Raw genomic sequence first — 24,155 nt, forward strand, 5'->3', positions numbered from 1 at the left:
CAACTGTTAAAAAAAAAAAAATCTTCCAAATGAAGGAAAATGGCACCAGGCTGAACCAGACGTGGCAGGAAGGAATGAAGAACACCTAAAATGGGCTAATATAAAATAAATTTATTTACAGACTTATACTCAAAAACAGAAGTTGTAAAAGAAATTGTAGGCAAAAATATTGATGAATTTAGGATAAATGGCTTGTTAACATAACATTTAAAAAAACAAAAGGCAGGTAGAAGAGATAAATTTTGACTGTATCAAAGTTTTAAAATTCTAAAGGATAAAATACTAAATAAATTAACATAAAACAATTTTAAAATTTCCAATATAAAACAAAGATTATTATCCAAAAAATAATTCTTAAAAATCTATACTTTTGAAAAACAGGCAAAAAATTCAAATAATCTTCATTGCCAATAAATATACAAAAGATACCCAATTTCAAGAATAAGGAAATGAAAAATGAAATAATGAGCATTAGCCTCAGGTTTTTAAATCAGGAAGTCTAGTTTTGGGGGTGTGTGAGTTGTAACAGTGGCTTTGGACAATAATTTGGCATTATCAATCAAAATTTTAAATGAACGTAAATTATGACAAGCAAGCTACCTTCTTGGAATCTACCTTAGGTAAACATTTATATCTATGCAGAAGTAGGAATGTACAATGACTACTATTTCATTTCTGTTCATAATAGAGAAAACAGTTACCTCTGGGAGGAGCTGGAATGGTCAGTTACTTAGATTTACTTGTAATGTCTGAATTTTTAAATTAGCTTCAGGTTTAAAATTTAAAAGTGATGAACAACATATGGCAAATCCAACAATAAGTTATTAAAAATTATACAATGTAATATCAAATGAAAACACTAAGACATTAAATAAACTGTGACACCATTTGGGTCTCTTAAGAACAACAAAATACAGTATTAGTTTATGCACAGAAAATATCTGAAAGGCTGAATGACAAAACAGTAGGAGTAGTTTTCTATTAACAATGAGATCTGAGACTTTGAGAGTGATGGGAATGGGAAACTTTCCTAACAATACTTACTTTTACATTAAAAAAAAAAAAACCCACAGACACACAAAGAAATTAAAACTTTTTCCATCAAATATGTGTAATTTAAAATTCTCTACTTTTTTTTTTACTTGAATGAATATTTTAAAAGGGCATCTATGATTTCTACTAGTCTTTTAGTGTACCCGAACTTCCTTCCAACCTAACCTGAAAAGATACTAAAATTGTTTAGCCTTGCAGAACAAAATAAATAAATACAGCTCCACAGTGAATGCTCATTGCCAGCCCTGTTTTATCTAATGTTTATGAGCATGGCTTTTGTAGGAACAATAACACCCATTGTAAAATGACTCACTATTATAAAGGTACAGATATATTGCTAGTCAACTAATGTTTCCTGAAACCAAACCAAAAAATGCTGAAATTTCTATTACAAAATGATTACTCCAATAGTGGCTGCTCCTCCTGCCTCCCAAGTACAGCACTGAAAGAGCTATTCTGTTGTGTATCCCACCCCAGAGCAGCTAAAAGCTGGATGAAAGAGTGTGACTTTAGACCATATTCTGATATGGTACCTTTCCTGCTTAGAGCCTTTTCCCTCACCTAATACCATTCACAAAATCCCCTTTTAGCAATGCCAAGGTACTTTTAAATTTTGGTTTCATAAAAAAATCACCACTGAGATGAACAGAGAGTATATCAATTTACAACATGGAGTGGTTTCTGTACAGCTCAGTTATTAAACCATGAAAAAGAGTGTTTATAATCAAAGTGCTGACACAACATTAACAACAATGGTGGGAAAGGCACTGTTAGAATATGACTATCACAGTCGTTCATTATTTGTCCTAGAGGGAAATCATGTTCCAATGGCTCTTCTATAAAACATCAGTTAAAGAAATGCCAATACAAACATTCTCAAGCTGCCTCGTAAGGAACTCTCATTTTAGCTGACATATCCATAAGTGACACCAAAGTCAATTTTCAGTGCTATAGAAAAATTACAAGATTGAAGTATCTCCCCACACCCTTATTTATCTGACATGCTCATAACAGAAGTGCACAACCATAAAATAGGGCTGTCTAAGCTCGGAAAACAAAGAGTAATTAATCACATTAACGGAAAACTAGCTTACAAAATGCTGATCAACAAAACATGGAAGAACCATTTCTGAAGATGGGGCTCATTTATCAGGCTTGGAGAGAGGCTGGAATCCATGTTAGGACAGAGCTGGCATGAATTCTGAGTGACTAGGAAACTGAATGAATGAAATGAATGAATGAAAAACTTTCTTGCAGTAATCTTCTGAAAGGAAATTTCACAGGCTCCAATGAATTTTATACAAGCAAGTGAGTTCCTTAACTTAGATGCTCACACCTAATTTGTATTACAAGTGAAAACATAATCAACAAATACTAGTTAATCACCATGTTATGTCCTAGACACTGGGCAAAAGCTATGAAAGATACACTCTGGCTGGAAGAGCAGACACACTAAATCAGTACATTATTTATATGGTAGAGGATGTTAAGCATCATGAGAGTGGGCCATGGAGTTCTCCAGGAAAAGGTGTTGGCAGCAGATGGCCTTTTCTAATGGCAAAGGTCGTCAGCAAGTAACAGGAAGAAAATCTGATAAAGCTACATGGTGCCCAGTCAGTCACTCATTCATATCTGATTCTGTGATCCCATGGACGGTAGCCTTCCAAGCTCCTCTGTCCATGGAATTTTCCAGGCAAAAATAGTGAAGCAGGTTGTCATTTCCTCCTCCAGGGGATCTTTCTGACTCAGGCATTGAACCTGTGTCTCTTTCATCTTCTGCACCGGTAGGTGAATTCTTTACCATTGCACCACCTAGGAAGCCCTTCATAAAGCTTCATAGGCCCTTTAAAAGGTGATAGCTTGAGGCCACTGGACAGTCTGAGCACACCAAGGACATAACCTGACTTACATGTTAACTGTAAAATGTTAACTTACATGTTAAATCCCAATTGCTGTGCTGACAGCAGACAATAGTGATTCAAGGGTAGAAGTGAGAAGAGAAGCTAGCAGATTTCCACCATACCCAGGAAAAAGTTCATGAGTAGATTAAGTCTGCATTATGTCAGCTGAGGTGACCAAGAAGTGGCCAGAAGTGGCCAGGATTCAAGATTCATTTTAAAAGTAGACATGAATGTATAGCAAAACCAATACAGTATTGTAAAGTAAAATAAAGTAAAAATAAAAATTAAAATAAATAAATAAATAAAAATAAAAGTAGACATGATAGATTTACTGTCAAACAGATGTGGAGTATGAGAAAAAGAAAGCATCAAGTCCAACTCTGTCAAGTTTTTGGCCTCAGCGGCTAGAAGGCCTGGAAACAAGAAAGGCTACAAAAGAAGACCTGGAATTCAGTTCAGGAAGGGTGAATTTGAGCTGATGGACATATGACAGGAGATGCTGTCTAAAGTTGGCCACGTAGATGAGACTGAGCTGGACACAGGAATGCCCAAGCCACCAATGACTAGACGCTGTGTACAACTATTAAAGCTATGAGATGCGATGAGATGACCAGATGCATTAGTGTGGAAAAGAAACCCACATTTTGAATTCTGGGGAGTGAGAGGAAGTGACCAGTGAAGAGGAAAAGCAGGAGGGCAGGATCCTACAGGTCAACTGAAGACTGCTCCAAACAGGAAGCCGTGGTCAACAGAAGTGTCGAAGGAAACACAGGGCAAAATCTATGACTGAAATAAATTTAAGAAAGAAGTGGGGGAGAAGAATTGGAGAGAGTGAATAAAGATAAGCCTCTCAGGAGTTTTACTATAGTTACAGAGGCATGGAGAAACAGGGTGGAGCTTGTAGGAAGAAAGAGAGGGTTTTTTGGTTTGCTTGAAGATGGAAGAAATAACAACTTGTGTGGATGATAATGAAAATCATCTGGAGAAGAGAGGTGGGTGAGAAAGGGATGAATTACTGGAATTATGATCCTGTGTATAAAAGAGAAGATGGTGTTAGAGAGAAGCAGAGACATTACAGCTATGAAGCAGGTTGAAACCTTAAGGTCTCTACTGCTGTCTTCCCATTTCTCTATGAATATGAAGAGACTTGATGAGGTGAGGGTGAGGATGGGGGAAATATGAAGATATGAACCAGTCAGCCAAGAAAGGGGTAGAGAGAATGCATGATGAGAATGCAACATGAATTATCCACACCAGTGAAGACCTACCTCCAATTACAACTGAAAGCAAGAGCAATCTGCATATTGGGTGTTTCTCCACAGCTATTCAGCTACGGGGTACGGGTACAGAGTAGGGTTGGATTTACCAGGGTTGAGTTATACCAATGTACAGTAACAAAGTCAGAGAGTGGCAAGGGAGCTGAGAATATGTGTAAAAAAAATATAGCAGCTTAAACGGAAGTAATGATAAGACGGGAGGGAGAGACTGTGAAAAGCTGGGAGCTTCACTGAATCACGGGTCACAGTGAGGTGAAAGGATTGCTAGAGGCCTGGAACCAGAGGGTGTGGACTAGAGACACAGAAGGTAGTCAGAGAAAGCTGACACTGAAAATACAACATGCCTAGTGGAATGCTGAACAGTTGAGAGTGTTTCAAAAGACTATGATACGTCCTTTATTTCTCTATTACTGCAATAACAAATTACCTCAAATGCAGTGACTTAAAACAACACAAAGTTCAGTAGGTCAGAATTCCAAAATGGGTCTCACTGGGCTAAAATCAAGGTGTCAGCCAGGTCACTCCCTTCTGGAAGCTCTTGGGGAGAATTCATTTCTTTGCCTCTCCAGCTTTAAGGAGAGCCTGTGTGCCTAGTCCTTGGCCCTCCTCCTCTACCTCCAAAGCCAGCCAGAACAGGCCAAGCACTTCTCACAACACATCCATCACTCTGCCCTTTTCTGTCCCCCTTTTCTTCACTTATAGGACCCTTCTGACTACACTGCATGCAACCAGGTAAACAGAATAATATCCCTATTCTAAAGTCAGTTGGTCAGCAACCTTAATGCCATCTGCTACCATAATTCCCTTTTCATGCAGTGTAACATACAGGATCAAGGGATTAGGATGTGGACATGCTGGGAGGGGACAGGGACCTCACTACATTTTAACTATTAAAATGCAAGCATATAGCCATTTGTATGAAAGGACAATTATGGAAGAACAGGAAATCATAGTCTATGTTTCAAATTACATCTCTTCCACCTTTTTTCTTTCTGATGCCATTCCTTACTGCAGTGTAAAAATTACCTTGAAGTGTACAGAGCATTTATCTGATAGAAGACCAGGCACACAATGGTTCAATGTTAGGAAGAAGTACTCTGATAATTTAAGACTGGCCAAAGTAATCTACATGGAACTTCACAGTATTTACCTAATAGTATTTCCAGGATCCTGAGCAAAGTACTTAAAATTATACAACACTTGGCTTTCAAGTAAAAATCCACCTGGTTTATTCTTTCTTCCCACCACGACCTTCAGTAACAAACAGCAAAATACATGATTCCTTCATCCTGCCACTGGACTAGTTTTTGCCATTCATGAGAAATGCATGCAAGGCATTTTTCCCACTCCATGCTTCCTGAGGATCTCTTTCCTCATTGCTAAGGAGATGCACCGGGCAGCCCAGTGACCTCGGGGCATGCACACCCTGGTGTGCAGTACAGTATGCTATGCTCCCCATAATGTCAGTCATTATTCTTCTTGACTTTACTTGTGCTCTCTGGTTGAAGCACTTAAGATTAATGAGGCATTTGTTCTCAATCAAGAAGCTGTTTATGAATATAGTTCCAGTTACAATAAGCTATGTAGACTTCTCTTTCTTTCTCTGCACTTCCAGGGGGGTGGGAGGGCTGGTAGGGAGGGGACGCTGTTTATTGAGCCAAAGGGAGAAGAATGAACAGGAGAGGGGAAAAAAAAAAGATTGTTGACTTTTTTAGCCTATAAGCAGTCCCTAACAGAAAAGCCTCCACATCATAACTATGCTGTCAAGAAAATTGATATCCTCCAACGTGCTGTTCTGTTTGGTTAAAGTAAAATAATTATTACCACTCTGGCCTTTGTGAGCCAAGGTTTAAGTTTGCAGCTGTTCAGAATAATCTGCCTCCCTTGGAGGCAGAAGGTGATTCTGAACTCAAACGTGTTAGCTCGAATGTGAGAGTGTGGTCTGGCAGGCAGCTTCCAGAGACACCTCACTAGAGAGGAGCAATGGCACAAGCAGACACGTGGCTACACAGAGCCATGGTCTCTGACAAGAACACAGTCTTCCTTTTCTTGCTTTTTCACTGTTTTTACTATGCGTGAGGATCAAAGACAGCCTCTCACCACGTGGTCTTGACAGGAGTCCATGAAATGAAAAAATAAAAAAAGCATAAAACACATCACAGGGTGCAGGAGTGCTGCCATGACTTCTCAAGGACATGAGCCAATAAGATCTAAAAATCAGTGGCTCCAATCTACAAAGCTACTTCAGAGGTCTTTGATAAAGAAAAATGTCAACTCGGTTGTCAGTTGGGAAACTAGATCCAGGAGATCATTCAACTCTGGAAAATGTCCTCCAGGAAGAAACTAGAGTTGATATGAAACAGTAAGGGCACTTCTCTGCTCAACTGCCCAGTAACACCAATTATTCCATACTAAGTATATGACCAAATAAATACACTATTAGTGTTGACTTCATTTTCAAAGTAAACAAACTGAAATCATTCAAATACATGGTTCAAAATTAGGTCAGTTATTCAGCCTTCTTTCCACTCTAAAAACAAGCAACTGAGGAAAAACAAAAATGATTCTGGGCCTGGGAATCTAGAGGCATGAGTACCGCCCTGAGTCTGGGCTCTCTTACCATATAGAATGGAGAGCCTGGGCAAAGGGCTTACTCTCTCAAACCACTGACTTAGTATCTGTAAAATGAGACTTCTGAGATAGATGGAGAAACGTGCAGTCTCTGTCAGCATTAAATTTTTTTGGAAGCTAGGAAAACTGGAAGCTAGTATCCTTGCTACTTAGAGTAGATTATATTTAAACCAACAACTATTCTGAATCTGTAAGTCAAAAATTTTTAAATGGAAGTTTTTTTTTTAAATGCAAGACATCTAAGAGCCAAATGATAGACAATTCTAACATCTATTATCAGTACCACCATTTTTTCTTTTTTTTTGGCAGTGCTGTGTGGCATGTGGGATGTGGGATCTTAGTTCCCCAACCAGGGATTGAACCCATGCTCCCTGCATTGGGAGCATGGAGTCAATCACTGGACAGCCAGGTCAAGTTCCTATAACACTAATCTTATCTAAGGAGTTGGACAGGAGAAATAATGGTTGTATTATGGAATATGGTAATTCTCAACTACATATATTTTCTTTAATGATCACTACCCTAAGAGAACTCCCGTATCAGAGAGACAGAAGAGAAAGTACTGCCTTCAGATTTAACAGAGGGACTTCATGGGTCTCAAAGATAACTTAGGAACTTTCTAAGAAGTTGATCGTTTTTACCTGAGCCTTAGCAGTTGACATTTAAGACTACAGTATTTTCCAAGACTAAGAGTTCAGATAAACAAATACTTTTGAACAAGTGAAAAAGACTTTTTTTAGTTCACAAGCTTTAGCAACATTATGGGGGTGGGTGGTTTAAGACCACTACCTCAGGTACTTCCAGATTTTAATTTTGTGATTATGACTCATGAAGAGAAAACACTTCACTTTCTTTCAAAAGCCAAAACGACAGCTATGTCTAAGCCTTGAGGGGCATGAATGGCAACCATAACTCAATCTATAGATGCCACTTATTTACAATCAAGCAATAAGAATAAATAAACAGACACTAAAATGTTTTTAATCACTGCAATTGCATATTCCACTCTTTGTAAGAGGAAAGAAAATGCTAACATGAAATGATCATCAAGGTACAGCTTGCTTATATCTTTTAGTCCATTAAAAAAACAAATAAACAAATAAGCAAAATAAGTGAACAGATGTGTGACCAAGGTGAAAACTTTATTTCATATTTACTTTTTGATTTCATAAAACTACTTTGAAGAAAAAAAAGCAGAATGCTATCTATGCTGCTTATAATATATAATGCAACTTTGTTATTGTACAGAGAATAAATGCTCTTAAATAAATAATAAATGTGTGACAAGAATACATAGAAATACTGTACAAGACGGTCTTAATGACCCGGATAACCACAATGGTGTGATCACTCACCTACAGCCAGAAATCCTGGAGGGTGAAGTCAAGTGAGCCTTAGGAAGCATGGCCACAAAGAAAGCTAGTGAGGGTGGTGGAATCCCAGATGAGCTATTTCAAATGCTAAAAATGATGCTGCTAAAGTGCTGCACTCAATGTGCCAGCAAATTTGGAAACTCAACAGTGACCACCATATCATTGGAAAAGGTCAGTTTTCATTCCAATCCCAAGAAGGGCAAGGCCAAAGAATGTTCAATCTGCCGTACAGTAGAGGTCATTTCACATGTTAGCAAGGTAATGCTCAAAATCCTTCAAGCTAGGCTTCAACAGGACATGAACCAACAACTTCCAGATGTACAAGCTTGATTTAGAAAAGTCAGAGGAACCAGAGATCAAATTGCCAACATCCACTGGATCACAGAAAAAGTAAGGGAATTTTAGAAAAACATCTACCTCTGCTTCACTGACTACAATAAAGATTTTTATTGTGCGGATTACAATAATCTATGGAAAATTCTTAAACAGATAGGTATAACAGACCACGTTACCTGTCTCCTGAGAAATCTGTATACAGATCAAGAGGCAATAGTTAGAACCAGACATGGAACAAAAGACTGGTTCAAAACTGGGAAAGGAGTACGTCAAGGCTATACATTGTCATCTGCTTATTTAATTTATATGCAGAGTACATCAAGCAAAATTCTGGGCTGGGTGAAGCACAAGCTGGAGTCAAGATTGTATGACAAAGGTCCATACAGTCAAAGCTATGGTTTTTCCACTGGTCACGTATGGAGGTAAGAGTTAGACCATAATAAAGAAGACTGAGCACCGAAGAACTGATGCTTTTGAACTGTGGTTGTGGAAAGGACTCTTGAGAGTCCCTTGGACAGCAAGGAGATCAAATCAGTCCATCCTAAAGGAGATCAGTCCTGAATATTCATTGGAAGGACTGATGCTGAAGCTGAAGTTCCAGTACCTTAGCCACCTGATGCAAAGAGCCAACTCACTGGAAAAGACCCTGATGCTGGGAAAGATTGAGGGCAGGAGGAGAAAGAGGTGACAGAGGATGAGATGGTTGGATGACATCACTGACTCAATGGACATGAGTTTGAGCACACTGCAGGAGACACTGAAGGACAGGGAAGCCCAGAGTACATCTTGGATAGGGAAGCCCTAATTACATGGGGTGGCAAAGAGTTGGACATGACTAAATGACTACACAACAACAGCAACCTGGTTTACTATTTCATTCTACAGAATTTTTTTTACGTTTTTTTGTTTAACTTTTTCATTTCAAAATCGTACCTTTTCATAGCATGGCAATATCTATTCAAGAATATAATATGCAACTGTGCATTCTGCTGTATTACATTCAAATAAAAACATTTAAACAAATTCTTCTATATTAAGAGTAAAGGGATATATTGAAATAAAAAGAAATCAAGAAATACATAATGCATATAAAATCCAAATAGTAGAGTCTGAAGTCAGGCAAGTTGACTCCTCCAGTTCCATTCTTCTTTCTCAAGATTGCTTTGGTTATTCGAGGTTTTTTGTATTTCCATACAAATCTTGAAATAGCCAAAGCAATCTTGAGAAAGAAGAATGGAACTGGAAGAATCAACTTGCCTGACTTCAGGCTCTACTACAAAGCCACAGTCATCAAGACAGTATGGTACTGGCACAAAGACAGAAATATAGATCAATGGAACAAAATAGAAAGCCCAGAGATAAACCCACACACATATGGACACCTTATCTTTGACAAAGGAGGCAAGAATATACAATGGAGTAAAGACAATCTCTTTAACAAGTGGTGCTGGGAAAACTGGTCAACCACTTGTAAAAGAATGAAACTAGATCACTTTCTAACACCACACACAAAAATAAACTCAAAATGGATTAAAGATCTAAATGTAAGACCAGAAACTATAAAACTCCTAGAGGAGAACATAGGCAAAACACTCTCCAACATAAATCACAGCAGGATCCTCTATGATTCACCCCCCAGAATTCTGGAAATAAAAACAAAAATAAACAAATGGGATCTAATTAAACTTAAACGCTTCTGCACAAAAAAGGAAAATATAAGCAAGGTGAAAAGACAGCCTTCTGAATGGGAGAAAATAATAGCAAATGAAGCAACTGACAAACAACTAATCTCAAAAATATACAAGCAATTTATGCAGCTCAATTCCAGAAAAATAAACAACCCAATCAAAAAATGGGCCAAAGAACTAAATAGACATTTCTTCGAAGAAGACATACGGATGGCTAACAAACACATGAAAAGATGCTCAACATCACTCATTATTAGAGAAATGCAAATCAAAACCACATGAGGTACCACTTCACACCAGTCAGAATGGCTGCGATCCAAAAGTCTACAAGCAATAAATGCTGGAGAGGGTGTGGAGAAAAGGGAACCCTCCTACACTGTTGGTGGGAATGCAAACTAGTACAGCCACTATGGAGAACAGTGTGAAGATTCCTTAAAAAACTGCAAATAGAACTGCCTTATGACCCAGCAATCCCACTGCTGGGCATACACACCGAGGAAATCAGAATTGAAAGAGACACAGGTACCCCAATGTTCATTGCAGCACTGTTTATAATAGCCAGGACATGGAAGCAACCTAGGTGTCCATGGACAAGAAAGCTGTGGTACATATACACAATGGAGTATTACTCAGCCATTTAAAAGAATACATTTGAATCAGTTCTAATGAGGTGGATGAAACTGGAGCCGATTATACAGAGTGAAGTAAGCCAGAAAGAAAAACAGCAGTACAGTATACTAACACATATATATGGAATTTAGAAAGATGGCAATGATGACCCTGTATGCGAGACAGCAAAAGAGACATAGATGTGTAGAGCGGACTTTTGGACTCTGAGGGAGAGGGAGAGGGTGGGATGATTTGGGAGAATGGCATTGAAACATGTATACTATCATGTAAGAAACGAATCGTCAGTCTATGTCCGATGCAGGATACAGGATACTTGGGGCTGGTGCACGGGGATGACCCAGAGAGATGTTATGGGGAGGGAGGTGGGAGGGGGGTTCATATTTGGGAACACATGTACACCCGTGGTGTATTCATGTCAATGTATGGCAAAACCAATACAGTAAAGTAAAATAAAGTAAAAATAAAAATTTAATTTAAAAAAATCCAAATAAAACTACAGTAAGGCCTTGAAGTCACTTTTTTTTTAAAAAAATTAAAGTTTCCTTGAGCATATAAAAATTACACTGATCCAGCCAATAATTACCAATGTCACTTCAACTCCTGTACTTTTCTGAAACTCATCACCTTTGACCAGATTAAGAAGTACAGAAATAAATTTAGATTTCATGAAGGTGCCCAATTCTTAAGGAAAACTAATTAAAGCAAAATGGAAATACAAAACAACACAGAATCAAAGGATTTCAGGGTCAGAAGAGGCCTTAGATAGTCGTCTCTAATCGAACCTTCTCATTACATTGCTTTTAAATCTTCCTCTAATTAAGATTTTAGATTTCAGGTATGTGAGTTACTATGCCTACCCTGCCTTGCCCTGCAAGAATTATATAAGGTAATTTAAAAAGTTCCCTAGTAAGACATAGCACAAAAGACACTGGAAGTTTTCACTGACATTGAAAAACAATAGCACCGGCTTCAAGCTACCATGGACAGAAGATTGACAACTCATGATTTGTCAAAGTCATAAACCTGAGTATGACACAACTTTCCATGATATAAATTACCAATCTTCCCACGCAATTTCCACTCCCATTCACACCACTAAAACAAAGCCTCATATTCCTCCTACCTCAAAAGAAACATCCAAATTTCCTGAAGAGAAACAACCACCAAAGAGTTCTACTATCCCTAAAGTTTAACCTCTTAACCTGCTTTTATTTTGTTTTTAGAATTCAATAATATAAATCCTTTATAAGATAGCATAGGAAATCCTTCTGTGGTTATTAGCATACTACCTTTTAATACTCTACAGAGTATTAAGCACATGAATTATTACTGTTTAGGATAAAAGCATTCAGGTTATCAGTTCAATCCATACATTTAACTAACATCCTCCTTCATAATTAGAAGTGAAGCTCTAACACAGAGTTCAGGTATTTCACAGAAATACTCAGAATTAAAAATAATTTTTCCAAGTAGGAATAAAAAAGAAAATGGTGGGGGGAAAAAACTTGAAAGAAAGCAATAGATATTCAGCATTTTTACAGTGTGAATATTGTATTATGTTTTTAATTAGCAGTAACTTAGTAATTATAAAACGGAAACTGATGAACAGATTAGACATAAACTCTAGTGATTTAGGTCAAAAGTAAATAGATACAAATTAAGACTCAAAATAACTAGAAACACATTCCAGAATCAGACTGTTGACATTCAACACCTAAAAACAGAACTTGGTAATGTTCAGAATATGCTCTAAAGTGCTACTATCATGAAGGAGTACAAACTCCTCCAAAATGAATCACATAGTCACAAAAGAGCTGAAGACAAAACAGAGCTGAAAATAAAGCATTCTAATAAAGCTGGGTTATAAGCTTAACATTTAGTACATAAATGTAACATTTAGTACATAAATGCAGGTACAGCTCTCATACAGGTCTATTTATCTGAGCAGTACTGAAGCAAGACAAACAGGCACAGAGCAATGATATTTAATTAGAACTATGAGAGCTATAACCTTATGTTACAAAAGACAGGTAGTTGGGGAATTTCTTAACTGTTTCATTTCGTTTCACTTGAATTTGGGCATAGAGCCAGGATTCTAGAATCCAAGTTAGGGTGTAATTCAAAATTTGTAAGTCATCTCTTTCTTTACTATACAGTTAAGGCTGCAATATAGCCTTTTGTTGCTCATTTTAATTGATAAAAGTGGATAAAGTAAAGAAAAAAAAAAGCAAAAGCAGATATACTGAGGACTAAACCAAGACTTCTGGAAATGATGAGAATGCTGAAGGTCACAGATAAAAGCTCCATAAGTTCAGAAATGATCCAACAGTACACCAGGTATTAGGAGTATTATAGAGAAATGAGACAAAGTTCTGGCCTTCAGTTAGTTACTGAAAAGCTAGCAGGGCAGTTTGGCCCACATGACTTCCACTCCTTAGAACTGGTAAATAAAAAGACAGCTGGTCTGTGACCACCAATTCCAGCACATCTGCAACTACCAAGCCCAACTACCTGTTAATGTATGACTTCAGTTAATTAGCTAGTTAATTCATTTATTTATGGCCTGGATTTGTTGAAATAAACCTTATGATGCCTTTACTTCAAAAATGTAAATAATTGATACTTACTTATATGATATAGTTACTATTACAGTTTCCCTCTTTTTCTCCTGTTTCATTGAAATATAATTGACTTATTGTATAAGTTGAAGTTGTACAATGTGATAACATGATATATCTCTATATTGAGAAATCATCACCATAATAAGGTTAGTTAACACATCCATCACCTCACATTAAATACCTTTGTATGTGTGTGTGTGTGGTGAGAACATTTAAGATCTACTTTCTTGGCCACTTTCAAGTATCTAATAAAGCACTGTTAACTACAGTCATCATGCTGTACATTACACCATCAGAATGTACTTTTAATTGAAGTATATACTCTTTGACACCTTCCACTCATTTCCCTCATTCCCCCAGCCCATGGCAACTACCAATCTATGCTCTGTACCTATGAGTTCAGGTTTGTATTTCTGTTGTTGCTTTTTTTTTTATTCCACATGCAAATGAAAGCATTCATTATTTGTCTTTTTCTGACTTATTCCACTTAGCATAAGACCCTCCAGTTTCACCCAAGTTATAACAAAACAAGAGAATTTCCTTCTTTTTTTATGGCTGAATAATAATCACTGTACATATGTGTGCATGTGTGAATGTGTTTGTGTGTGTGTGTGTATAGAGACACTTTTTTTAATCCATTTGTTCATCCACAGGTGCTCTTTTTAATCTTTAATTTTTATTTTTTGATCTTTAAAAAATAGAACTACAGCATACGATTCTCACACACACCTTATGAAAATAAATACAAGGTGTTTCAGGTACCCTCTTCTTACCTGTAAGATTTTCAAAGCAATAATCATTAAAGGAAATATAATTAACTGAAACAATCACATTTGTTGTATAAACATATATCTCAAGCAAAGTACGCTACTGGAACCTTTTGTATTCATGATGAATAAGCCTTACTTTCACAAACTATGTTTAAAACAGAAAATCCCAGGAAATACTTAGTAATCAGAGTCAATGAACTAAAAGCCAGCATTGAAATATCATTTGACTTCAGCCACACTGTTAGATTTCCATTAGATTCTTTTAGAGCTTCCATCCAAAAGGAGATCCAGTGCTCCCCTGGAACCTAAAACTGACAGTATGAGATTGCTTCCTAAGAAGACAAGTCTAAGTGTACTTCCCAAATGCAACCATTCCAGCCACAAAATCCAAAGAATCATACTTAAGTGCTTAGTAAAATATAAATATTGCAACACTCAATGCTATACTAAATAAGGGTGTTAAAGCCAAACTATTATCAGTTACTTCTCTGCAATGCTTAAAATGAAATTCAATTATTTCTTAAGAGAAAAATTTAAAAATAGAGCTTTCATGGACAAAGTTCACTCAGAATAGATAAACTGAAAAAAAAAAAATAATAATTGGCCCACTGTGAATTTAGATCATTTCCAATTAGAGCTAAGAAATTATGTAGGTCTGAAAAAAATCAATGCAAAGTTGTATTCAAGAGCTCCTGTCTTTATCGCAAATTAAGAGAGATTTACATGGTGTCAATATTAAAATACAAAAGGCACACTGTATTTTCTCAGGGTGCAGAGAGGTTAAGATTAATAGAAATATGCTTTAAATCAGAGGTTAAGATTAATAGAAATATGCTTTAAATCAGTTGCATAGAGTGATTAACCTACGTATTTCCTTCTGAAGACATGCTAAAGGAAAACAACATAATTGATAAGAAGCAGCCTTGGAATCAGAGTGGCTGACTGAGGCCTAACCCTGGCACTGCCATGCAAAGGACAGTGGTAACTTGGGGTAACAGGACTGCTCAGTGTGTGAGCATGGGAGCCAAGCAGTAACTGCAGATGGAACAGAGAATTCTTCATGCCTTGGTGCACTGAATTAGAGTAGCTCTAAATTCTAAACCTACACTTCAGGGTGAAAGAGGAGACATCATCAATAAAACTGACTCTACAAGACTTTGCTTTGGCTCATATAATAGGAATAGAACCAGCATGGTAAACAAGAGCTGAATATATATATTACAGCAGGACTTCCTGGCTGTTTTAAAGATGCTGTGCAGTTACACAGTTTTTGTTAATGTGATGATCAACCAAATGAAGTATCAAAATGTTATCTGGGCCCACTAATGGAAAGAATTCTTAAGCTGGAGATATTACCTCTAATATTATATAGATCAGATTATTTGGACTATAAAGGTGGTCCATATTTTTCCCTGCTTTCCCCTCACTATCCAAAGTGAATGCCAGCAATAAAATCATACAGAAAGTCATTCTTATAGATGCCTTTAATTTATAGTTACCATATGTCTATTTCCACACTGAGAGCTAAACATATATAATCATGACATAAATTTTCATCATGCAGAGCATGGTCCTTACATTGCGCCTCAGGGTTTTAACTTTGGCTGCAAGGAAATTTAACCCATTGTCATTAGAGATCATTAAGGAATAAAGCAAAGGCTACTATTATAATCAAAATGAAGCTGAGCATCTGTTCTGAGATCAAAAATGAGGGACACAGTCTTGAGATCTGACCGGTCTCCACTTTCAGCAACGTTCTGATAGCTCTTGAAAGAGAATTTTTTAAAATTAAGGCAACACATAATCAAACTGTAAAATGAGTAAACTGGTAGATTAATGGAATGGAGTGCAACACTTGGGTATAAGCTAAAGCTTCTATAGTATCTTCAGGGAAAACAGTTTAGGTGAAGAGAAATCTGTGTTTCCCAAACGGGGAATAATTTGTTCTAGTTTCTGTCTCAAGTTCACAGCAATGCTTAGCACAGAACACTTTAAAATTTGCTAAAGTATGAAAGTATAAATGAATAAACAGCGAAGAGCTCATGCTAGTGGAATAGCTGTGAATGAGCATGGTTTCCTCAGAGGTCCCTAGAGATTCCCATCTTCACTGTCACTCAGAATACTTATTTTCTAGAACTGCTGGGAAAGAATGTGAATCAGTATTTTGGACATGCTCTAAAAAGCTGCTAGTCTCTGTAGGTTCCTGAGCAGAGGGTGATGTCTAGAAATGTATTTAACATTTCCACAGTAGATACAGGGATACTCAGAAGGATGATTTGGAAAGAGAAGACTAGAAAAACAGGGAAGGGTGAAACTGCACACAAAAGTACATGTATCACTAGATTTAAACGGACCCACAATGGATGGAATGAATAAGCCACTTACTGCTGTCCATGCATTTCTTTTGCACCGGGCACATAGCCATCCATCACAGATCTCATGAGAAGGGATTCCATAACAACCTATGAAATAATAGTATGGATTCATTAATTAAGCCTTTTGTATTTTGAGAATATGACACATTTTAGCCACTGAATAAATCAAATCAGAGCAACAACCTACCATACCATTTTTGATTCTCACTCCTTATAACAAAACATAAACAAGGCTGGCTCAGAGACACTTTTGGTTCTCACACCTTATACCTAACAGGGTATCACTGCCAGGAAGCATGAGAGTGGGCATCTTAACAGTTACCAGTGCTCACATTAGTTATCATAAAGAATATTAATGATAATACTTGAATGGGCAATAATAAAATCTCTAAACTTTCAGGTCTAGTCCTTTACTCACATAAAACATATTTCAAAATAAGCTGCAATTCATGAAGCAAAGTTTGGAGAAGTTTTAAAATGGTACAGTAAATAAACTTTAACAAAATATTTCTGAACATAGAAGTATATGCATAAAATTAATGTAATTTAAAACTACACTTCAAAAATTACATTTAATTAGCTTTAATTTCAGTGATACGAACAAAGGATACACAATTCATGGTTGGTGATGAAGAGACATGTTCAATTTTACTTGTCTATTCAGTACATGCCTGACTCAACAATTTAAAGAGATGGCTGATGATGTAAATACATGATATATGTAGCAATTATATGGCTCGAACAAACATGTGTTACTCTGGCTTCCTGAAAAAAGAGGGCTTTGAAAGATTTAAATGAGTAGAATTTAAAGAAGTAATTTTTAATATAAAATTTCTATAAAATTTGTCTTGGGAAGGGAAAATAATAGAAATGTAATTACCCAAAGATAAGCCTATAATAGTTAACCGAGATCATAAAATGTTTAGTTCAAGCACATGTTCATAAAATATTATGGCTAAGTTGCACAGTTAGTGCATTCTGTAGTCAAGATTAAATCCTAACTTGTTTGTAAAATGATGCTGTGCCTCTCATATACATATAACCGTGTAGAGTGAGTGTGTATGTGTGTGTGTGTGCGCGCGCGTGTACTGAGTCTCTTACAGATTGATGAAGTAAATAAGAAGTTTTATATAATTATATTTCAAACACATGTTCAAATCCCTTGGGGAAGCTGAAAGTATCTAATAAATAAATGCTTGATAGCTAGGCAATTTCAACCTTAATATAAGACTGGTATTACTGTGGGATAAATACAGAATGTAATACATATATTGTAAACCGTTCATACCACATTGACAGACTCACACTATACCTAAGAATGTTAATAAAACATGTGACTTGGTAAGAGCTTGAATATTAAAATGCTTTAAAATACAATTGCAATGTATAACTGATTCATTTTACACATTTTAGAGGGTTTAGATGACAGATTAATCTATAAAAATGTATTTGCCATTAACACAATTATGTAAAAATAGCAAATTGAGACAGGTATAGAGCCTAACCATCTCAGTCCTGGGGGAAAACAACTCGAAGGACTGTTTTCCCCAAAAGGCAATGAAGATCTCCCTACTCTTACAAAGAATAAAATTTTAACTCAGGAATTAAATTTAACAACAATTCCCCAAATCACCAAAAGAATATTCGTTCTTTTTAAAACATACAAAGGAAAATAGTGATGAATCAACATAAGAATCAACCTTATAAAATTAAGGCTTTATAAACTATATCTTAAGTAAAATTCAAGCATGTGAAAGGAGTCCCATGATGACTCCACATGGGGACCCCAAAGAAACAAACCATCAGACCTGTTCTCCACTGATACCACGTAAAATACAAGAAAGGACGAATATACCTTTCATACTTTCATTAGAAGAAATATGAGGAAGAATGACCTAATCATTAATTATGCCAACAGTTCACTGTGATAGATTTGACAGGCTGCAGAGGGGTGAGAAATAAAGACTATGTGAAGCACTAAAAAGCCAGTGATGAATGACTGATAGACTCATTTACTTGCATGAACCCGTACGCGGCACTTTGCACAGGAAATCAGGAGGCTTGTTCCATCCTCTTCCAGGAAGGCGTTAGGAGGAGAATATTCTATATTTTCTTCACTATAAATAAAACACATCTCTGGAATGAGGGGCTTAGTCTTTCCTCCTGAAGTCACCACTTCATCTAATTTTGTCTCCCATCTAGAATCATTTTCTTCATTGCTGCTATCTGGCTGAAAAACACAATATTTGCAAATGAGCAAAAAATATGGAAAAGAGCTGGAATCACTTGCTTTGGACAGATCCACAAACAGCTATTTCATTTACTAATTTTCCACTTCTGTATTGTTTCTTCTTGTCCTTGTCCTCCAACTATCAGCTCTGCTCCCCAGGTTCCCATACAGAAGTTAAGCTGAAGGAACAAGAGGAGATTCTATACGCCCACTGTTATAGAAAGGGATGAGCTACTAAAATTATGTTCTTTCAGACAAAGCTGATGAGAAGCAATGATCCTTCCAATGAACTTTTTTTGCTTCTTTATTTGCACTAGATTAATAGACCTGGTTTCATTAACTGAAGAATCTCATCTGGTTACACCTGAAGGAGAATCTTCAAAGACCTCAGTTTTAATTTGTATGACAGTATTTAGAGTTTTTGAAGGTTTTTGTCTCATCAAAAAGTTTTAAAACAGCAAGACAGAAAGATCTAGCAAATGACATTAGATAACAAGGCATAATATGCAAACAAAATTGTCATCTCTCATCAAAATATAAGATATTCATTGTTTATTTGAATATAACTAATGAACTATCTTATCCCCAGAAACCTTATGTTAATAAATTTCCCCAAAACTTGTAATTTCAGTTGGGATTTTTTAATCATTAGGGAAATATGCAGGCAGATTATGATACAGAAATAAGAATCAAAACAAAGGTAAATTTTTCAAGAAAACATAGAAATTTAATGATAAATAGGAAATAAAAATAAAGTTAATCACTCCCTAAAGTCACATTCACATGAATGAATGAACTATTTCCTCTATTTACAAACTTCTGAGAATGTGGCACATTACGCATTTTTATGCTCTGAAATGTCTGAACAGAATTACTTCATGTAGAACTTTAAGAACAATGTGATCTTGAATACAGTATTTCTGATTCTATTAGTGAAAATATAACCCAGAACACAATATTCACATCAGTGCACTTTATAATATTGTATCTTAAAACAGACCTAGTAGTTCTACCCTTACCAGATTCCTAAAGATCATTTTGTTTGTGTTAGTGCTGAACAATGTTGGCCCTCTGTGATCTAAGATGCTTTTGGCATAAAATATATGACATGACATCTGAAAATAAATCCATGAATAGCTGGCTGATGGGATAAACTGGACAATTTGGTTTGCATTGAGTCCTGCTGTGTCTTTTGCATGTTCTACATGGAAAGAAGAAGAGAGATATTTCAAATGTGAGCCCAGAGCTGACATTTATATGATTGAGAGTAATATTTTCAAACATAAAGCAGAGACTAGGTCTAAGTTCTCTCTTTGCAAGCTTCTACTATTTTGAAGCTTTAAGGTCTGTGTTTCTTGGTGAAGTGGGTAGAAGGAAGGTTGGAATTAACGGCTGACTGAAATAAATTAAGACATTAAAAAATGATAAAGCACTGTTAAAGAAAAGTCTCTCAAGTGGCACGCAGGAATTCTGTTTGCTGCTCTATGATGGTCATTAGCTACAAAAAAACTAATGTTTTCTTCACCATGTGCATACTAACTGTACAATGACTCACCTGTGTTTTTAGAGCCACACAGAAAGTGTTATAGCGAAAGGAAACGTGGGCAGGGGCCCCTCCCACCAGCTACCTTGTAGTAGGGCATGAGCAGAGCACAAATGGCACAGTATGGCTCCATTCTGCCCATGGCTGTGTTATACTCTTGCTCAGCCACAAAGTTTGGGGACTTCGTCTGCCAAAGGTGAACCAGAGGCTTTGCCCAAGACTCAGTTTCTTCCACTTCTTCCTCAATCAATGGAACTTCAGGCAACTCTGAAGAGAAAGGGCATGCAAACACAGTGAGCAGGGTCAGTTCAGTTTGGTTCAGTCACTCAGTCGTGTCTGACTCTTTTGCAACCCCATGAACCGCAGCACAACAGGCCTCCCTGTCCATCACCAACTCCTGGAGTCTACCCAAACCCATGTCCATTGAGTTGGTGATGCCATCCAACCATCTCATCCTCTGTCATCCCCTTCTCCTCCTGCCCTCAATTTTCCCCAGCATCAGGGTCTTTTCCAGTGAGTCAGCTCTTCACATCAGGTGGCCAACATACTGGCGTTTCAGCTTCAACATCAGTCCTTCCAATGAACACCCAGGACTGATCTCCTTTAGGATGGACTGGTTGGATCTCCTTGCAGTCCAAGGGACTCTCAAGAGTCTTCTCCAACACCACAGTTCAAAAGCATCAATTCTTCAGCGCTCAGCTTTCCTTATAGTCCAACTCTCACATGCATACGTGACTACTGTAAAAACCATAGCACTGACTAGACAGACTTTGTTGACAAACTAATGTCTCTGCTTTTTAATATGCTGTCTAGGTTGGTCATAACTTTGCTTCCAAGGACTAAGCGTCTTTTAATTTCATGGCTGCAATCACCATCTGCAGTGATTTTGGAGCCCAAAAAAATAAAGTCTGACACTGTTTCCACTGTTTCCCCATCTATTTCCCATGAATGGGACTGGATGCCATGATCTTAGTTTTCTGAGTGTTGAGCTTTAAGTCAATTTTTTCACACTCCTCTTTCACTTTCATCAAGAGGCTCTTTAGTTCTTCTTCACTTTCTGCCATAAGGGTGGTATCATCTGCATATTTGAGGTTATTGATATTTCTCCCAGCTATCTTGATTCCAGCTTGTGTTTCTTCCAGTCTAGCGTTTCTCATGATGTACTCTGCATTTAAGTTAAATAAGCAGGGTGACAATATACAGCCTTGACTCACTCCTTTTCCTATTTGGAACCAGCCTGTTGTTCCATGTGCAGTTCTAACTGTTGCTTCCTCACCTGCATACAGGTTTCTCAAGAGGCAGGTCAGGTAGTCTGGTATTCCCATCTCCTTCATAATTTTCTACAGTTTTTTGTGATCCACACAGTTAAAAGCTTTGGCATAGTCAATAAAGCAGAAATAGATCTTTTTCTGGAACTCGCTGGCTTTTTCAATGATCCAGCGGATGTTGGCAATTTGACTTGTGAAGTCAAGTGTGCCTTAGGAAGCATCACTACGAACAAAGCTAGTGGAGGTGATGGAATTCCAGTTGAGCTATTTCAAATCCTAAAAGATGATGCTGTTAAAGTGCTACATTCAATATGTCAGCAAATTTGGAAAACTCAGCAGTGGCCACAGGACTGGAAAAGGTCAGTTTTCATTCCAGTCCCAAAGAAAAGCAATGCCAAAGAATGCTCACACTACCGCACAATTGCACTCATCACACACACTAGTAAACTAATGCTCAAAATTCTCCAATCCAGGCTGCAGCAATGAACTGTGAGCAGGGTACTCAGGGAAAAACAATTACCATGATCATAAAAGATGCACACATTCCAAGTACCTGTGATATTAATGTCGGAGTGGAAACCAGAAACGAAATTGGCATCATCCTCATCATCGAGCGCTACCTCTGATTTGAGAGCCAGACAAACCAACCCACTTTCCACACCTTCCCTATCCTCACCCCTCCTCTCAACTCCATGACTTCTTGTTTCTCGTGCTATCCCGATACCTCCCAGGGTAAGAGTTTTAGTATGTGCAAGATTATCTTTCAGCTAGCACAGGAATTCACTAGCCACTATCTGCCTTACCTATATTTTTAGTTCCCTGGCCTAATACAGCAGATGATTTAATTTAAAATTATTAATTTTATTTCATTAATTAACTTTTATTCAAAATTCATGACAAATACCATTTATAGACTGGCCATTATGTGCCAAGCAATATAGTATCATTACATGGATATAAAAGATAATACCTAAGCCAAATCTCATTTGTTCAATATGATTCCCCAGAGGGTCAAATCTCTTTAAGTATATGTATCTGTTAACATGAAAGGGACAGAGATCCATTCCACAAAAATGTCATTTTACAAAATTTTATAGAAGGCCAGAAAAATACAAAAAGATATAATAGGTTATGAGAAAAAAATTCCTCATGCTTATAGCAGAGGACAGTATATCAAAACAATGGCAGCAACCACAGCTACATCCAGTTCTTAATGTTCACAGCTGTGACACACTCTAAACTTCCTCTCTAGTAGCTGTCTCAGTGCTACTAATAAATACTGTAAAGCAATGTCTTCAAGTCCCAGAAGGGGTATACCCATGATCTAAAGAGCTCCTGCCCTTGCCCTGGTGACTTACCTGTGTTAAAAAAAAAAAAAGTCAAAGTGGATTTGCTGAAGTGGAAAAGTAGGAAGGGTTAAATGAGACTAAAAATAACTCTAAAAATATCAAATGCCAACTGAAACAAAAGGGAACAATCTTGTTCCTGTTTCTGTGGTGGTGGTGATGGTATTATCCTTATTATTACTATTATATACAATAGAAATGTTTAACATTCAGTCAGGGACCATGTTTGAAACAAAACAAAAGCTAAGAACCTTTGTCTACATTTGAAATAAAAGTAATCTGATGCTAAATGTTTCCACCTCTGTTTCCTTATAATATATAACAGCAGACTTACTGTGAAGAGTAAACTTTGACAAATCAAAGATGTGAGTAAAAGTTAACTAGGAACTTGAAATAACATTGCATTTAATGACTAATATACACTAAACGTGAGAGCTAAACAAACAAGCAGAATCCTTGGGCTTGAATAACTTGGATTCCACTTATTGGTTCACGATAAATTTATCACATCGCTTGTTTCATTACAAAAGACCAAAACTAACAAGATGAATGATGCTCTTATGCATTCAGTTGGACTTGGTTGACGTGATGAGTTCTCAAAATAGTTTTAGGGATGAAGAAAATACTATTTAATTCCTAAAAGCCTTGGGAAAATGAACAAGAAGTAGGAGAGAAGAACAATTCTCAACAGCGGAGCCAGAGAACAGGAGTGTGTGCGCCACTGTCTCTGGCAAGACTTGACCTAGGACAGCCTGACACATCTTGAGCTTGTCCTCAAACCTCAAACTGACCTGGTGGAAGACCCTGCTCGACAGCTGTCCATCTCCCATATGAGGCCATACTCTGGCCCAGAGAGCATCTGTCTTCTGTTTGGATGCTCTCTGGGCCAGAGTATGCAGGGAACACCATGACTATGGAATCCTGTGAATTAAAAGCTGCCTGGCAATGACACTATGCAGCCCCCAATACAGGAACTGTCAGTTCAGAGACTTCGTTTCGGTTTGATTGTTTGTTTGTTTAAGGACACGCCATGAGTCTTGCGGGATCTTAGTTCATTGGCCAGGGATTGGACCCAAGGACCCAGGAACCCAGCAGTGAAAGAGCCAAGTCCTA

The 24,155-nt window shown here is 37.2% G+C and overlaps 1 protein-coding gene across 1 annotated transcript in view; it reads right to left on the reverse strand.

Moving 5' to 3' along the window:
• The window catches only part of KDM4C (lysine demethylase 4C), a 400,505-nt gene that overhangs the window by 135,441 nt on the left and 240,909 nt on the right, over window positions 1–24,155 (reverse strand). Inside the window, exons 13-15 of the mRNA XM_068973756.1 lie at window positions 20,514–20,695; window positions 18,672–18,885; window positions 16,666–16,742 (exon numbers count right to left, since the gene is read on the reverse strand). Of these exons, the coding sequence (XP_068829857.1) occupies window positions 16,666–16,742; window positions 18,672–18,885; window positions 20,514–20,695 (473 nt within the window). The remainder of the gene's footprint in view (window positions 1–16,665; window positions 16,743–18,671; window positions 18,886–20,513; window positions 20,696–24,155) is intronic.

Source organism: Capricornis sumatraensis, chromosome 6 (assembly GCF_032405125.1).
Source record: "Capricornis sumatraensis isolate serow.1 chromosome 6, serow.2, whole genome shotgun sequence".
Classification (NCBI taxonomy): Eukaryota; Metazoa; Chordata; class Mammalia; order Artiodactyla; family Bovidae; genus Capricornis; species Capricornis sumatraensis.